Source organism: Staurois parvus, unplaced genomic scaffold, assembly GCF_062004578.1.
Source record: "Staurois parvus isolate SC_StPar_1 unplaced genomic scaffold, SC_StPar_1.0 ptg000708l, whole genome shotgun sequence".
Taxonomy (NCBI): Eukaryota; Metazoa; Chordata; class Amphibia; order Anura; family Ranidae; genus Staurois; species Staurois parvus.
The window spans coordinates 3638896-3654286 of NW_028318504.1; the positions used below are offsets into that span (position 1 = coordinate 3638896).

The 15391-nt window shown below is 40.8% G+C and overlaps 1 protein-coding gene across 1 annotated transcript in view; it reads left to right on the plus strand.

Annotated features, from left to right (window-relative positions):
• Nucleotides 1-15391, plus strand: part of LOC149445818 (catenin alpha-2-like) — a 680096-nt gene that overhangs the window by 597194 nt on the left and 67511 nt on the right. Inside the window, exon 5 of the mRNA XM_089653375.1 lies at nucleotides 13654-13773. Within this exon, the coding sequence (XP_089509501.1) occupies nucleotides 13654-13773 (120 nt within the window). The remainder of the gene's footprint in view (nucleotides 1-13653; nucleotides 13774-15391) is intronic.

The following is a 15391-nucleotide window of genomic DNA, read 5'->3' on the forward strand; positions in this document are numbered from 1 at the left end:
ATGTCACTGGACTTTTTTTTGTTTTTTGTATGTGCCACAAAATATTTAGTTTTTTTGACACTTATATATAAATTGTAATAATTTGCATTTATATTGCTTATAGGTTGGGTATTTTATACATTGCTTTCTGGTGTGTTTTGTGCTGTTTTTTGTTGAAAAAAAAAATTTTTTTTTTGGTTTTATACTTATGCACAGCAGCATCTCACGGGGTTAAGTGTGTGGGGAAGGAGGTCCTGGGCGCTGAGGTTCTTTTTTATTTACTTATAAATATATATATATATATATATATATATATATATATGTGTGTGTGTGTGTGTATTTTATAACATTTTACAGATTTTATATTAAATTATTTTTATATATATATATATATATATATATATATATCATATTTTAAAATGACTAATATAATAATATATTTTAAAATAATGTATACACTGTTTCTATTATTTAAACTAATTTTTTTTAAACTTAAAATATATAACTAAATATAAAGCTTACTATGTAGATATTTTAAGTAAGGTTAGTAGTAGTTATATGTATATAATACTAAATACACAAAGTACAGTATACATACATATATAAAGTATATTAAACAATATTTTCATAAATAGTAATACATAGTAAGGTTTAATAAGGTTTTCTTTAAGCTTCTAACATGTACAGTCTATTAAATACTGGAAAAGCCTGTAGTCTTTAACTAGGACGCATTAACAACATTTGTCAGTGGCTAATTTGGATCAACATTTTGTTGTCCTCCAGCCAACCAAACGGCAGCTGTCATTTTTCAATTGCAGATTAGCACATAAAAGAAAGACTCTGATTGGTGGCCATGTGCAATGTAGATGTCTTTTTTTTTTTTTCCTTTCTATAAATCAGCCCTGCTGTGATAAAATTATAATAACGAGTGAATTAGGTAAGTATTCGGCACACCTGTCATTACTTAAACACCGGCGATGAATGATTAACATGGCCGCTGTCTCGCCTCCCTCAGATTCCCATTATGGCAAGTGTTTGGCCTCTCGTTAATATTTATTGATATTTTAGAATGCATCAGATTAATTTCCGAGGTCCTTCCAAACATGAAGTATTGCCAGGCAGCTTTCAGAGCGCATTCACGTGTCTCCAGCAGCTGAGAATGAATCTTTTATGATGGAGGGATTGAGGAGGGCGGCTGAGGCTTTCCACAAGGGATAATCAAGCCTTGTTACCTCTGTATTATTTTTCTTGGTTGTACACATGCCCTCCATCCTGGAGACATCGGCTTTATTACAGCGATGACAGGTGTAATGTTCGCCCGCCTGTGATTTATTACTCTCCACTCTGACGCCAGCAAAACTTCTGTATCAAGGAAGGAATTTTTAGTCATTGGACCACTTTATCACCAAATTCTAACGTGTACCTTACTAGCTGAACCTGGCGGGCAGAGACTCTGAAGAAACTGAAATACAGAACTCAGAAAAAGAACACTATCAGCACTCTTCCACACTAGGTGCATTGAATGCTGCTGCTCTGCATTGATCAATGGGAACTCTGGGTAAGGACATCTAGAAAACAATTGTTATCTGTGTGTCCTGTTCACACCTAACATGTGTTCTAGTGTGCGCAGCATAAAAATACAGCATGTCTGCATTTTTGAGCTGCACAATTCACATCATTGCATGCCAACGCACCTAAACATAATCCTCTCAAGACCTTCTGCTCTCTAGTTCCCGTGTCACCTCCTCCCATGCTCGCCTCCAGGACTTCTCCCGAGCTTCTCCCATCCTATGGAACTCCCTACCCCAATCTGTCCGGCTGTCTCCTAATCTATCCACCTTTAGATGATCCCTGAAAACCTCTCTCTTTAAAGAAGCCTATCCTGCTTCTACCTAGTAAAGCGCCATTTATTTCCTCCATCAGCTCATCCCCCCCACAGCTATTACCTTTTGTACCTCTCAACCCTTCCTCCTAGATTGTAAGCTCTAACAAGCCAGGCCCTCTGTTTCCTCTTATACCAAATTGTATTGTAACTGTAATGTCTGCCTTCATTTTGTAAAGTGCTGCGCAAACTGTTGGTGCTATATAAATCCTGTATAATAATAATAATAAACACGCCATGTGACTACAATATGCAGTTCTCATTGGCTGTTACTGCAGAAAGACTAAAGTTTACTTTTTTTTCTAAATTTCAGCCTCCCCATGTATCACTATACCATTATTGTTACAGAAAAGAACAAGCTTTCTTTATACTCTAGGTCAGGCAGGGCTTTATTTTCGTGGGAACGTGGAGGAAATCAACCTCCAACACTGGATGTTTGTAATGGCAAGGGGTGCTGGGGCATGATGGAGGGTCTATTGATGCTGCCTGCTAGTGGATCTATTGACTCTGTTAGGGATCTATTTTTATGTGATGGTCTATTGTTGCTGGGGAGGTCTATTGTTGCTGATAAGGGGATATTTTGTTGCTGTGGGGGTCTTATGTTACTGGCTGGGTCAGTTGTTGCTGGGAAGGAGCTCTTGTTGAGGGAGAGGTCTATTGTTCCTGGCTGCTGGAGGGTCTATTGTTTCTTGTTTGTTCAGAGGTCTGTTGTTGCTTGTGCAGATCTTTTGTTTCGGGGGTGGTATTTTGTTGTGGAGGGCCCATTGTTGCTGATGGGGGGGTCTATTATTGTGCGAGGGATCTATTGTTGCTGGGGGTGTGTCTATTGTTGGTTGGGTCTACTGTTGCTGGGGAGGTTTATGTTGTTGATAGGGGACCTTTTGTTGCTGGGGGGTCTTATGTTACCGTCTGGATCAATTGTTACTGGGAGGGAGCTATTGTTGAGGGAGAGGTCTATTGCTGGCTGCTGGAGTGTCTGTTGTTGCTTGTTGCTCGGAGATCTGTTGTTGCTTGGGTGGATCTTTTGTTTCTAGCATGGTATTTTGTTGTGGAGGGTCTATTGTGTGGGGGATCTATTGTTGTTGGGGTGGTGTCTATTGTTGGGTGGGTCTACTGTTGCTGGGGAGGTTTATTGTTGCTGACATGGGATCTATGGTTGATGGAGGAGTCTTATGTTACTGGCTTGGTCAATTGTTGCTGGGAAGGAGCTATTATTGAGGGAGAGGTATATTGATGATGGTTGGTCTATTTTTTCTTGTTTGCTCAGAGATATGTGGTTGCTTTGGCGAATCTTTTGTTTCTGGGGTGGTATTTTGTTGTGGAGGGCCCATTGATGTTGTGGGGGGGTTCTATTATAGTGTGGGGGATCTATTGTTGCTGGGGGTGGTGTCTATTTTTGGGTGGGGTCTTCTGTTGCTGGGGAGGTTCATTGTTGCTAATAGGGGATCTATTGTTGCAGGGGGTAGTCTTATGCTGCTGGTGGGGTCAGTTGTTGCTGAGAAGGATCTATTGTTGGTTTGTTGCTATTGAGGAAGAGGTCTACTGTTTCTGGCTGCTGGTGGGGTCAGTTGTTGCTGGGAAGGAGCTATTGTTGAGGGACAGATCTACTGTTGCTGGCTGCTGGAGGGTCTATTGTTGCTGGTTGCTCAGAGATCTGTTGTTGCTTGGGTGGATCTTTTGTTTCTGGGGTGGTATTTTTGTGTGGATGGCCCATTGTTGCTGGGTGGGGGGGGTCTATTGTTGTGTGGGGGATCTATTGCTGCTGGGGTGGTCCAGAGTGGTAAATATGCTCTGTTCTGTGATGCATAAGGCAGTGCGTGATGGGATATGAAGTTCCTGGAAGGTCACATGATGATACAGGAAGTGATAGGCTCAGAATGCATCTTTTAAAATTTTAAACTGGGAGGTGAAGATTGAAAGCTACCATTACACCCGTATTCTGGGTGCAGAATGTAACATGTTATGAAAGGACGGGCCCCTGCTCCCCCATTTTGACAGTTAGTGGGGGATCTTCTCTACTATCTAGCTGTCACAATTTAAAAAAAACGTGGCCATGCGGGGCTCACAGTATTCTGTGAATGAATGGCAAAACTAAAGCCTTTGCGGCTGTCAGCTGGTAGTTCTCAATGGACTACCACGCCACTGTTGAGCTCTGTGGTGGTTCCTTGATTCTTTCTGTCAGTGTGTATCTGCTTGCCCGTGCGAGTTATGTGTAGACAGATATACTGACAGGTCTGCAGGAGTGCAATGCTTTCCAGGCTGTCAAAACAAAAAATAGAAAATGCACATTTTTACATTTTGTTTACATGTTAAAATTGTGCGTATGGGCATCATGTCTAAACTGTGTGTGAGGGCAGCATGTCTACACTGTGTATGTGGGCATCATGTCTACACTGTGTATGTGGGAATCATGTCTACACTGTGTATGTGGGCATCATGTCTACACTGTGTATGTGGGCATCATGTCTACACTGTGTATGTGGGCATCATGTCTACACTGTGTATGTGGGCATCATGTCTACACTGTGTATGTGGGCATCATGTCTACACTGTGTATGTGGGCATCATGTCTACACTGTGTATGTGGGCATCATGTCTACACTGTGTATGTGGGCAGCATATCTACATTTTGTGTGTTTGGGTAGCATGTCTACATTTTGTGTGTTTGGGTAGCATGTCTACATTTTGTGTGTGGGCATCCTGTCTACATTTTGTGTGTGGGCATCCTGTCTACATTTTGTGTGTGGGCATCCTGTCTACATTTTGTGTGTGGGCATCCTGTCTACATTTTGTGTGTGGCCATAATGTGTTCATTTTTGTGCATTGCAGTGCATAGAGTTTAAATGAGTGTAATTTTGTGACACTTCAAAAAAGTTTAAACAGAAAAGAAATAAATTAAACATTGTAAACATTGTAACAAAGCATCACACTGACCATAAACAATGCACACCACAGCCCATGTGTTATAGTGTGCAGACTGGTGTGGATGAGCTTTAATTCTTTTAAAAATGTAAACCAGCAGACATTAAATTTCAGTTCTCTTTAGTTTCTATTTATGTCCTTCAAGCGACTTTCATGGGCTGTCCTCTCATCTCCATAAAGAACGCTCGTTACCTCGTTTGACTGCTTTTTTTAAAATGTAAAATGTCATTATGCATTCTTTATTTTGCATATTATATTTGTTTTCCTAAATTAAAGATTACTGGTAGTTGGCACAACAGGGAGAGGAGGGAGAGGTATGTGAGTTGCTGTCACTGCTAATTACAGACAAAGCGGCGTAGTGGTGATCTCAGATCTCCGGCAATTCAGCTAGTGGCTCTACTAGTACAAGATGATGATTGTGAGGAGGACACTTCTGCCATCTAGCGGATGAACATGACATAACTAAATCAAATTATTTGCATATATCTCCAGCTGAATTGCAAGACACAACAATAGAATGCACATAAAAAAATTCCGAGGAGAGTCCAAAGGAAAAAAAGATAGGACATTAAAAAAATAAAATACTGACCTCACTAAACAGAACACTTTAATGTCCTTGTAATAAAAGAGGCAGCCTGTCTTCCGTTAGCACTCTACACCCATACAATCTCTGTATCTTCATTGTACCAGATACACTATATTATGATCTTTATAGTACATTACAGATTTAAAAACTTACACACATGTGACAGTTTTTTTTTTATTTAAACACCACTGAATATATATATATATATATATTGCCAAACGTATTGAGACACCCCTCCAAATCAGAAGTCACCAACTATCTGCAGAGTCAATAGCTAAAGACCTCCAAACTTCGTGTGATCTTCAGATTAGCACAACGACAGTGTGTAGAGAGCTTCATGGAATGGGTTTCCATGGCCGAGCAGCTGCATCCAAGCCTTACATCACCAAGTGCGATGCAGTGGTGTAAAGCATGCCGCTACTGGACTCTACAGCAGTGGAAATGTTTTCTCCAGAGTGACCAATCATGCTTCTCTTTCTGGAAATCCAATGGATGTGTCTGGGTTTGATGGTTGCCAGGAGAACGGTACTTGCCTGACTGCCATGTGCCAAGTGTAAAGTTTGGTGGAGGGGGGAATTATGGTGTGGGGTCATTTTTCAGGGGTTGGGTTTGGCCCCCTAGTTCCAGTGAAGGGAACTCTTAAGGCGTCAGCATACCAAGACATTTTGGACAATTTCATGCTCCCAACTTTGTGGGAAGAGTTTGGGGATGGCCCCTTCCTGTTCCAACATGACTGCACACCAGTGCACAAAGCAAGGTCCATAAAGACATGGATGAGTGAGTTTGGGGTGGAGGAACTTGACTGGCCTGCACAGAGTCCTGACCTCAACCCGATAGAACACCTTTGGGATGAATTAGAGCAGAGACTACGAGCCAGGCCTTCTCGTCCAACATCAGTGTCTGACCTCACAAATGTGTTTCTGGAAGAAACATTCACCTGCGGCTGTTGAGGAACTACATTTCCCATGAGGCATTGCAAAGATTACAAAACTGACAGTTTCAGATCTGACTTGCAGAGGCATGATGGAACTTGTAGTCCTGCGGCTCTCAGGTTGCCTACCCCTGCCATAGACACACTCCTAAACCTTGTGGACAGCCTTCCCAGAAGATTTGAAGCTGTTATAGCTGCAAAGGGTGGGGACAACTCAATATTGAACCCTACGGACTAAGACTGGGATGCCATTAAAGTTCACGTACGTGTTAAGGCAAGCCGACCAATACTTTTGGCAATATAGTGTGTGTGTGTATATATATATATATATATAAAATATTATTTTTATTTTTTTTATCTACTGTGAACCACTTAGACCTCCTATTTCAGTGACAACTAATCCCTCACTTTGGAAACATTTCCTCTAATTTCTAATTAATCTAATTTTCATATTCTAGGTTTTAGCCTTTTTTCTACTCTATCCAAAGCTACAACATAATGTTTCGGCTTTAGATATACTTTAAATAGCACATGCAGGGTTACTTGATGTGACAGGCAAACAGCACAACTCTAGATAAAATCTGGTCATTAAGCAAAAATTGAAAGCCCAATTCCAAGAGAATAAAACGATTCACCCTTGCAGTGCCCCTGAGCACCCCATACCCCCCCCCCCCCCCCGAAGAGTAAATGCTCATTATGTATAAGGATGTAAAGAAAGGAAGTAAATACTAACCTTACTTCTATCTCCAGCAGAGTCCCCCTAGCACTGCAACTGGTCTCCTGCAGCTTCCTCTGCAAGTTATGAAAGGTTTTGGTCAACAGGGCTGGGCCAAGGGTTTGGCAGGAGGGGCAGCTGTCGTGGGCACGGTGAGGATTTGGGGGGGGGGGTTGTGCTAGAAGGCATAAGTTGGAAGGGGGATTTGTACGTACTAAGAGGGTGGATTTCTGTTAGGAAGGGGGACTTGGGGGGAAGATTTGTGCTAATAGGGATGATTGGGGAGATTTGTGCAAGAAGGGAAACTTGGGGGGGGTGAAGATTAGTGCTAGGAGAGGGGATTTGTGCTGGGAGAAAGGGATTTTGGGGGGGGGATTTATGATGAGGGGGGAAATTTGAGGGATAGAGGATTTATGCTGGGGGTGCATTTGGGAAGGAAGAGGATTTGCGTTGGGAGGGGGTAATGTGTACTGAAAGAGGGAGAATTTTGGCTTGCAACAGATATTTATGCTTAGGGGGTAAGAGTGACGATTAGTGCCCCAATGTTTTGGTGGGTTGAAGGACAGGATTTTTGCCGACACATAGTTCTCATGCCTTTTTTTTGGGGGGGGATGCTGTTTGGCATCTTTGCCTTGAAGGGAATGCATAAAGTGGTGCTTGAAACAGAACATTGTTTGTCTGTTGGGCAGCAGCCTAGACCCAGAACTGGGTGCTTACTTTTATCCTAGGCTTCAGCCCAGTAAGGACAACACACCTTATTCTTTATTCATTACAACCAAGAAGTATCTAAGGACTATACCAACTAAACCAAACATGCAGGTAAACTGGAGTATACCAGTTCAGAATTCAGTAATAATAAATTGCAGTTGCAAGGGATTGCCACCAAATGTCAGCACAAAGATATGTATACATTGCATAATCAAATCAAATGCAAAGGTGATGGATACACAACAAGTGTTCCAGAACAGACAACTTCTGGAGGCTTGGATAGGAGCACCTGGTACAAATTTCCATCTCACTTAAAATGTGTTTAACCACTTCCTACATACCTGTACAAGGGTGATATTTTTTTAGAGCCGTCAATCCCCTTTCATGTAAAAGTAATCCTAGTGGCTATAGAGCCACTGGATTACTTTTACAGGCGGTGGAAGCCCCCCCTCCCCCCCACCACCACCACTGCCACCGCCTTTACCGGGCTCTCCTGTCTGATCGGGGAACCTGGTAAGGATCCAACTGGTGGTATCCAGTTCCTAGGACACAGTAAGTAGAACTGATGTTCCTCGCACTGTGTGATGTCAGAAACTAGAAGTGACAAGATTTCATGTAACCAAGTCATTACCGAGATCAGTTCAATCAGATGCTTTGGAGGCCAGAGGAGAAATACGGGGTCTAATAGACCCCAGATCTCTCCATCAAGAGGACCTGTCATGGCCCATGCCATCATTGTTCATTCCTTGTGATAGCAATAAAAGTGATAAAAAAAATAAAATAGAAGTACTGTGTAATTTTTTAACATAAAATTAAATAATAAAGTACAACAAAATATGTTTAAAGTGCACCTGTTCCCCCGTGCTTATGTGCAAATGCAAAGGGTGATCACATCACATGTGTGAGGTATCACCACGATCGTTAGAGGAGGGGGCAGTTATTTTTTGTGCCAGACCTCCTATGTAACTCTAAACCTGTAACCTGTAAAACATCACCTATAGAGATTTGCAGGTACCGTAGTTTGGCTCAATGGCCATACGTAATTTTAATGCAGGATATGTTTGGCATCTATTTACTCGGCATAACATAATTTTTTTATATTTTACCAGAAAATTGGGTATTATATTGTGTTTTTGTGCATTAACATTCATCAACCGCTAGACCTCCAGAAGATTTACCCCCCTTCATGACCAGGCCATTTTTTGCGATATGGCGCTTCGTTACTTTAACTAATAATCCCGCTTTCATGCAAAGCTGCACCCAATTGAAATTTGTGTCCTTTTTTTCCCACAAATAGAACTTTATTTTAGTGGTATTTGATCACATCTGTGATTTAATTTTTGCGCTATAAACAAAAAAAAACGACAATTTTGAAAACAATAAAACAATATTTTTTTCTGCTATAAAACATATCCAATAAAAAAAATTAAAGATCAAATTTCTTCATAAATTTAGGCCAAAATGCATTCTGCTACAAATTTTTGGTAAAAAAAATCCTAATAATTGTTTATGATTAGTTTGTGCAAATGTTATAGCGTCTACAAACTATGGTACATATATTGGAATTTTTTAAAATTTTTTACCAGTAATGGTGGTGATCAGTGACTTATAGCAGGACTGTGATATTGCGGTAGACATTTTTACACTAACTGACACTTTGTGGGAACCAATGACACTAATACAGTGATCAGTGCTAAAAATATATACTAATCACTGTAGTAATGACACTGGTTGGGAAGGGGTTAACATCTGGGGTGATCAAAGGGTTAAGTGTGTGCCTAGCTATGTGCTTGGTGTACACTAGGTGGTACTTTTACTATGGGAAGTGATGGATCATGCTCACAGCTCTGCAGAGAAACATGATTCATGACTCCCCCTCTGTCACAACAGAACTGTATCTATGTAAACATAGATACAGCTCTGTTCTTCCTCCCTGACCGGGAGTAACTCGCCAGGACTTTGGTTTGTGCTGTGATATTTCACAGCAGAAGTGAGCCTCCGACAGCGCGCGTGTGGCAAAAGTGCAAAATCAAGTATATATATATACATGTGATTTTGCACAGGAACGCCACCCTATAGCAGTAAAACTGGTATAGAGTGGAGGCAAAGTGGTTAAAGTATTTTTTTCCCCAAAAAAATTTGTTTGAAAAACTGATGTGCAAATACCGTGACACTATATGCTCTGCTGGTGGACATCTCAGTCTAGGAGAGGTGCAGGAAAGCCTCCTGTTGCATCATGGGCTCTAAATTATTTCTGGCTCCGTTATGCGCTGCTATGAAATGATATATAAAAACGCTAATAAAAATTTAAATTCCTGCAAGGACATAGGGATCCCATATAAGAAAAAAAAAAAAAAAAAGTTACATGCTAGAATCAAAAATAATTTTTAAACCATACAGCAAAGACAGCATTTTGAATATCAGGATATTCCCAACTGCTCCCACATACTGTTGATAATGTAACTTTGTATCACCTTGGGCATCCGGGTGCCAGCACTCCAATCCCCCGCCCCTTGACCAGGGGAGGACTGACCATTTGGGAACTCAGGCACTGCCTGAGAGCCCGGGGTCAGTAGGGGGCCCCATGAGATGCCCCTGGTACCTTTCATAGGCTTTTTTGGATGTGGTTTGAGTGTAGGCGAGGACACAGGGGCCTCATGATCCCCTATTGCCCGAGGGCCCCATGAGTTGTCAGTCCGCCCCTGCCCTTGACTCAATTCTCTTTTTTGGCCTCACATTTACTTTTTGTAGCTCTGTACTTGTTCCTACCCCTTTCCTTTTCACATGTACCCTACCTAGTTGAGGCAAGGACACACCTCCTGGTTTTTCAACTCCACCCTTATAAGGACATAGCCTATGAAGATTTGCTTTCTCTATACTGAGGAGCCAAATGCAGGTACAGTTTAGCTTGGTTGCAAAGCCTTGAAATTTGCATATTGGAGCCCCTGCCACTAGCTAATGTGGAAGCAGCCATGTGCAGAGCGAAAAAAATTGCTTCATTTTAGATCGATTTTTTAAGTTACTAATTTCGTAATAAAATTAGCTTTTTTCCAATGTATTCAAGGTATTCAAATTGAATCCAAATCAAAGATATTGAATTGATCCTAATTCATTGTGAAGAATAGGGGGTTCTATTCTATTCTAAATTTGAATTTCAGAAGACCGCTATATTCATTCTATTCTATTTTTAGCAGTTCTATTTTTTTCTATTCTACGCTATTATTTTCTATTTTTTTGTTTTTTTTCCTATTGTATTCCATTATTTTTTACTCTACTCTATTCCATTCTGTTTTATTCTATTTCTATTCTATTCTGGTTTATTCTTTTCTTTTCTGCTTTATTTAATTTTTTTTTCTATTATCTGCTTTATTCTATTCATTTTTTTTTTTATATTCAAATTTTAGAGGACAGCTATGTCCTATATTTTTTCATTCTATTCTATTCGAATTTCGATATTCAAATTTTGAATGGCATCTATATTCTTTTTATTTTATTCCTTTCTATTCTATTTAAAAGTTTGAATTTTGAAATTTGAATTTTGGAAGATGGCTATATTCTTTCTATTCTATTCTATTTTTTTAATATTCTATTCTAATCCTGCACCACACCAGGTGTAAACAAAATGATGCATTAATACTTGTGCATGTTGAGAATGTGCCTTTTCCCGACAGGCACAGATGCAAGCTGCCCTTTAGCGGGTGCATGGTGGTGTCATTGGTTCTTAAAGGAGTGCATCTGCCAAGGCACACGATTTTGCAAAAGAGTCATCTGCTAATGCATGCTATTTCACATGCTAAAGCATCTGGGACTTCTTTTGTGCATTTCTCTGAATAGACTGCCTTACATGCAGTTCACAAGATGCCAGGAAAATGTATGAAAATCTCATAGTGTGAACAGAGTCTCGCAGATGATAATTAGGACTTGTCCATGTTGTCTGAACTTCAGAGCAGCCAATCAGAATATTCTGCCCTTCCTTGTCCAGCATCATGTCCACCCCATGATGAAGGGACCTCTTGAACACCAGTATGCCTTGTTGTAACAGAATAAAATAACTATAACTTTTCCTCTGACAAAGAGAGGACTGGATGGACCCAGAGGAGATCATCCAGTCAAGTTCAGGATACAGAGACGAGATCTGTCAGCTATAAACAGGGACATTACAGAAGAGAGCTGGGAACATCACAGGAGGAAATCACGCATTCAGTTGTGTGTGCGATACTGATATTTATGCGTTCCTGTGAAATGAGGAACAAAGCGCGAACTTCAGGTCATTAAGTGCAAATGTTTGTACTATAAGATAAAAAATCAGAGTACAATCAAGGAGTCTCTAAAAATACTGCTAATATAGACTGAAATTCTAAACTGGAACACCAGCCAAAACTTTTGTCTGTTTTGGAATAGACTGGACTTTTCCTATTATAAATCCAGTAGAGATAAATAATACAGAATGAAAATGCACATTCAAACCTTGGGTAAGTGATCAGAATCCAAGGAAAAATCCAAAGGGGTTGCATGTGCTTCTCACCAGTCACAACTGGACTCCTGGCATATATTTAGATCATTTATGATCATGGTTTCCATACACTGTGAAGATGATGGTCAACAGGCCTGAAACAGCTGTAAACAGTTTGGTGTAAATGGCTAAAAAAAAAGGTGGACTGTGTCTATGTTGTGAACAGGGACCGGGCTGAGGGGGGGGGGGGAGCAGCGGGCACCTGCCCCATGCGCTGTGTTGGGGAGGGTGCTGCCGAGTTGGCCACCCATCTCACTTCTTACTGACAGGAGTGACTGCAGTGTCACTCCTATCAGAAGGAGGAGTGGATGATAGCTGCTGCTGAAGGGAGGATTCGGTTTTCCCCTCCCTCCATCCTGCATGGGGCGGAAAAGAGCCAGCACTGAGACAGTCTCATTGCTCTGCTGCTGAGGAAGGAGAGAGGACTCTGTCCTTCCTCTTTTCCCCTGTAATGTGATTTGTGGAAGTGAGAAGGGGGCACCTGATGTAAAGGGGGACTCCACTGGGTATACCTGGTGTGAAGGGGACTCTACTGGAGACACCTGATGTAAAGTGGGACTGTACTGGGGAAACCTGATGTAAAGGGGAACTTTGTAGGGGACACCTGATGTGAAGGGGGACTCTACTGGGAAATTCACCAGGCTGGGCAAAATTGTCCATCTTTGGCTTGGACACTGGATGACCTTGTCCCGGCCCTTGCAGTGAACGAGCTCTTCTTGTGCCAGGCACATAAAGGAATGATTAGAATGACTCATACCATTATTATGTTTACATATTGCATATTATCATTTTTAATTATATATGTATTGTGAACTTTTCCCCATTCACACTTACACATAGTGTATGTAGGCAATTTTTCATGTTTTTGTACGTGAACTGCTATATGGGAGCTTCTTTGGGGCAAGATCAAGTGCTGGCCAAAATTTTACTATGGCATCATCTAAAAATTACAGTTTTGTGCATTGTTTTGCATACTTCCATTGAAGTCAAAGGAGCAAAAAACACCCCATTCTGCTTCAAAGGTGGTTCATGTACCTCTTTGAGCTTCAGGTGTTGAGTCTGAATGCCCCAGTGTGAACAGGGACAATTGAAAACCATTGGATTTTGGATGTTGATCATTTTGGAGCTTGGTTACCCAGAACGCTCAGGTGTGAATGCAGGATATGCAAAAAAGGCTTTGATCTAGGCATACATGTGAAATCCCAGATGACAATGCAGCTCACACATTTTACACTTTAGAGCTGTTAAAAGCTATACATTATTACTAATTCCTATGACGAGGGAAAAAGGTGACAAAATGAAAATGTTTCTGTAATTGCTTTAGAAGTACTGTAAATCACTTGTCATAATATGTATCATTGAAGTGATTTTTTGGGTGAGTCATTTATTAACATTTTATTTCATTCTTTTTTCCTAGGTGGAGGAAGCTCTTGAAACTGTGAAATGTGCTACCAATGAACAAGATTTGGCTCACCGCTTCAAAGAGTTTGGCAAGGAAATGGTCAAACTCAACTATGTGGCTGCAAGGAGGCAACAGGTAAACTGCCAAATATCTGTAAAACAGCCAGGTTTGAAGAGAACCCATCATGATCTGACTTATGGAGGAATATGAATATTCAGTCTTATGTTTGTCATGGGTCAAGTATAGATTTAAGGTTCTGCACACTTACAGTGGGGATCGAAAGTTTGGGCAGCCCAGCTAAAAATTTGTATTAATGTGCATAAAGAAGCCAAGGAAAGATGGAAAAATCTCCAAAAGGCATCAAATTACAGATTAGACATTCCTATAATATGTCAACAAAAGTTAGATTTTATTTCCATCATTTACACTTTCAAAATAACCAAAAACAAAAAAATGGCGTCTGCAAAAGTTTTGGCACCCTGCAGAGTTAATATCTTGTACTGCCTCCTTTGGCAAGTATCACAGCTTGTAAACACTTTTTGTAGCCAGCCAAGAGTCTTTCAATTCTTGTTTGAGGTATCTTTGCCCATTCTTCCTTACAAAAGTCTTCCAGTTCTTTGAGATTTCTGGGCTGTCTGTCACGCTCTGCTCTTTTAAGGTCTATCCATAGATTTTCAATTATGTTGAGGTCAGGAGATTGTGAAGGCCATGGCAAAACCTTCAGTTTACGCCTCTTGATGTAATCCCCCGTGGATTTCGAGGTGTGTTTAGGATCATTATCCATTTGTAGAAGCCATCCTCTCTTTAACTTCAGCTTTTTCACAGATGGCATCAAGTTACCACCCAAAATTTGCTGAAATTTTATTGAATCCATTTTTCCTTCTACTCGTGAGATGTTCCCTGTGCCACTGGCTGCAACACAACCCCAAAGCATGATTGATCCAACCCCATGCTTAACAGTTGGACAGAGGTTCTTTTCATTAAATTCTGTGCCCCTTCTTCTCCAAACGTACCTTTGCTCATTCCGGCCAAAAAGTTCAATTTTAACCTCATCGGTCCACAGAACTTGTTTCCAAAATGCACCAGGCTTGTCTATATGTTCATTTGCAAAGTTCAAACAATGATTTTTGTGGTGAGGACGTAGAAGAGGTTTTCTTCTGATGACTCTTCCATGAAGACCATATTTGTACAAATATCTCTTTATAGTGGAATAGTGTACCACAACTCCAGTGTCTGCCAGATCTTTCTGGAGGGATCGTGCAGTCAAACGTGGGTTTTGAATTGTTTTTCTCACAATCCTGCGAGCTGTTCTGTCTAATATTTTTCTTGGTCTTCCAGATCTTGCTTTAACTTCCACTGTTCCTGATGACTGCCATTTCTTAATTACATTCCGAACAGAGGATATTGACATCTGAAAATGCTTTGCTATCTTCTTATAGCCTTCTCCAGCTTTGTGAGCGTCAACTATTTTCAGTTTCAGTTTTCTAGACAACTGCTTAGAAGAACCCATGGTGCTGATTGTTGGGGCAAGGTCAGATGAGTCTGGGCATTTAAAACCTTTGAGATTGACATCACCTGGTCTTCCCAGACGATGATTGAGAACAATCCATGGCACTGGCAGGTCTCAGCTTTGCAAAGGGGGCAGTGCATGCTATAAATTCTGCAGGGTGCCCAAACCATTGCAGACGCCATTTTTTTGTTTTCTGTTATTTTGAAAGTGTAAATGATGGAAATAAAATCTAACTTTTGTTGA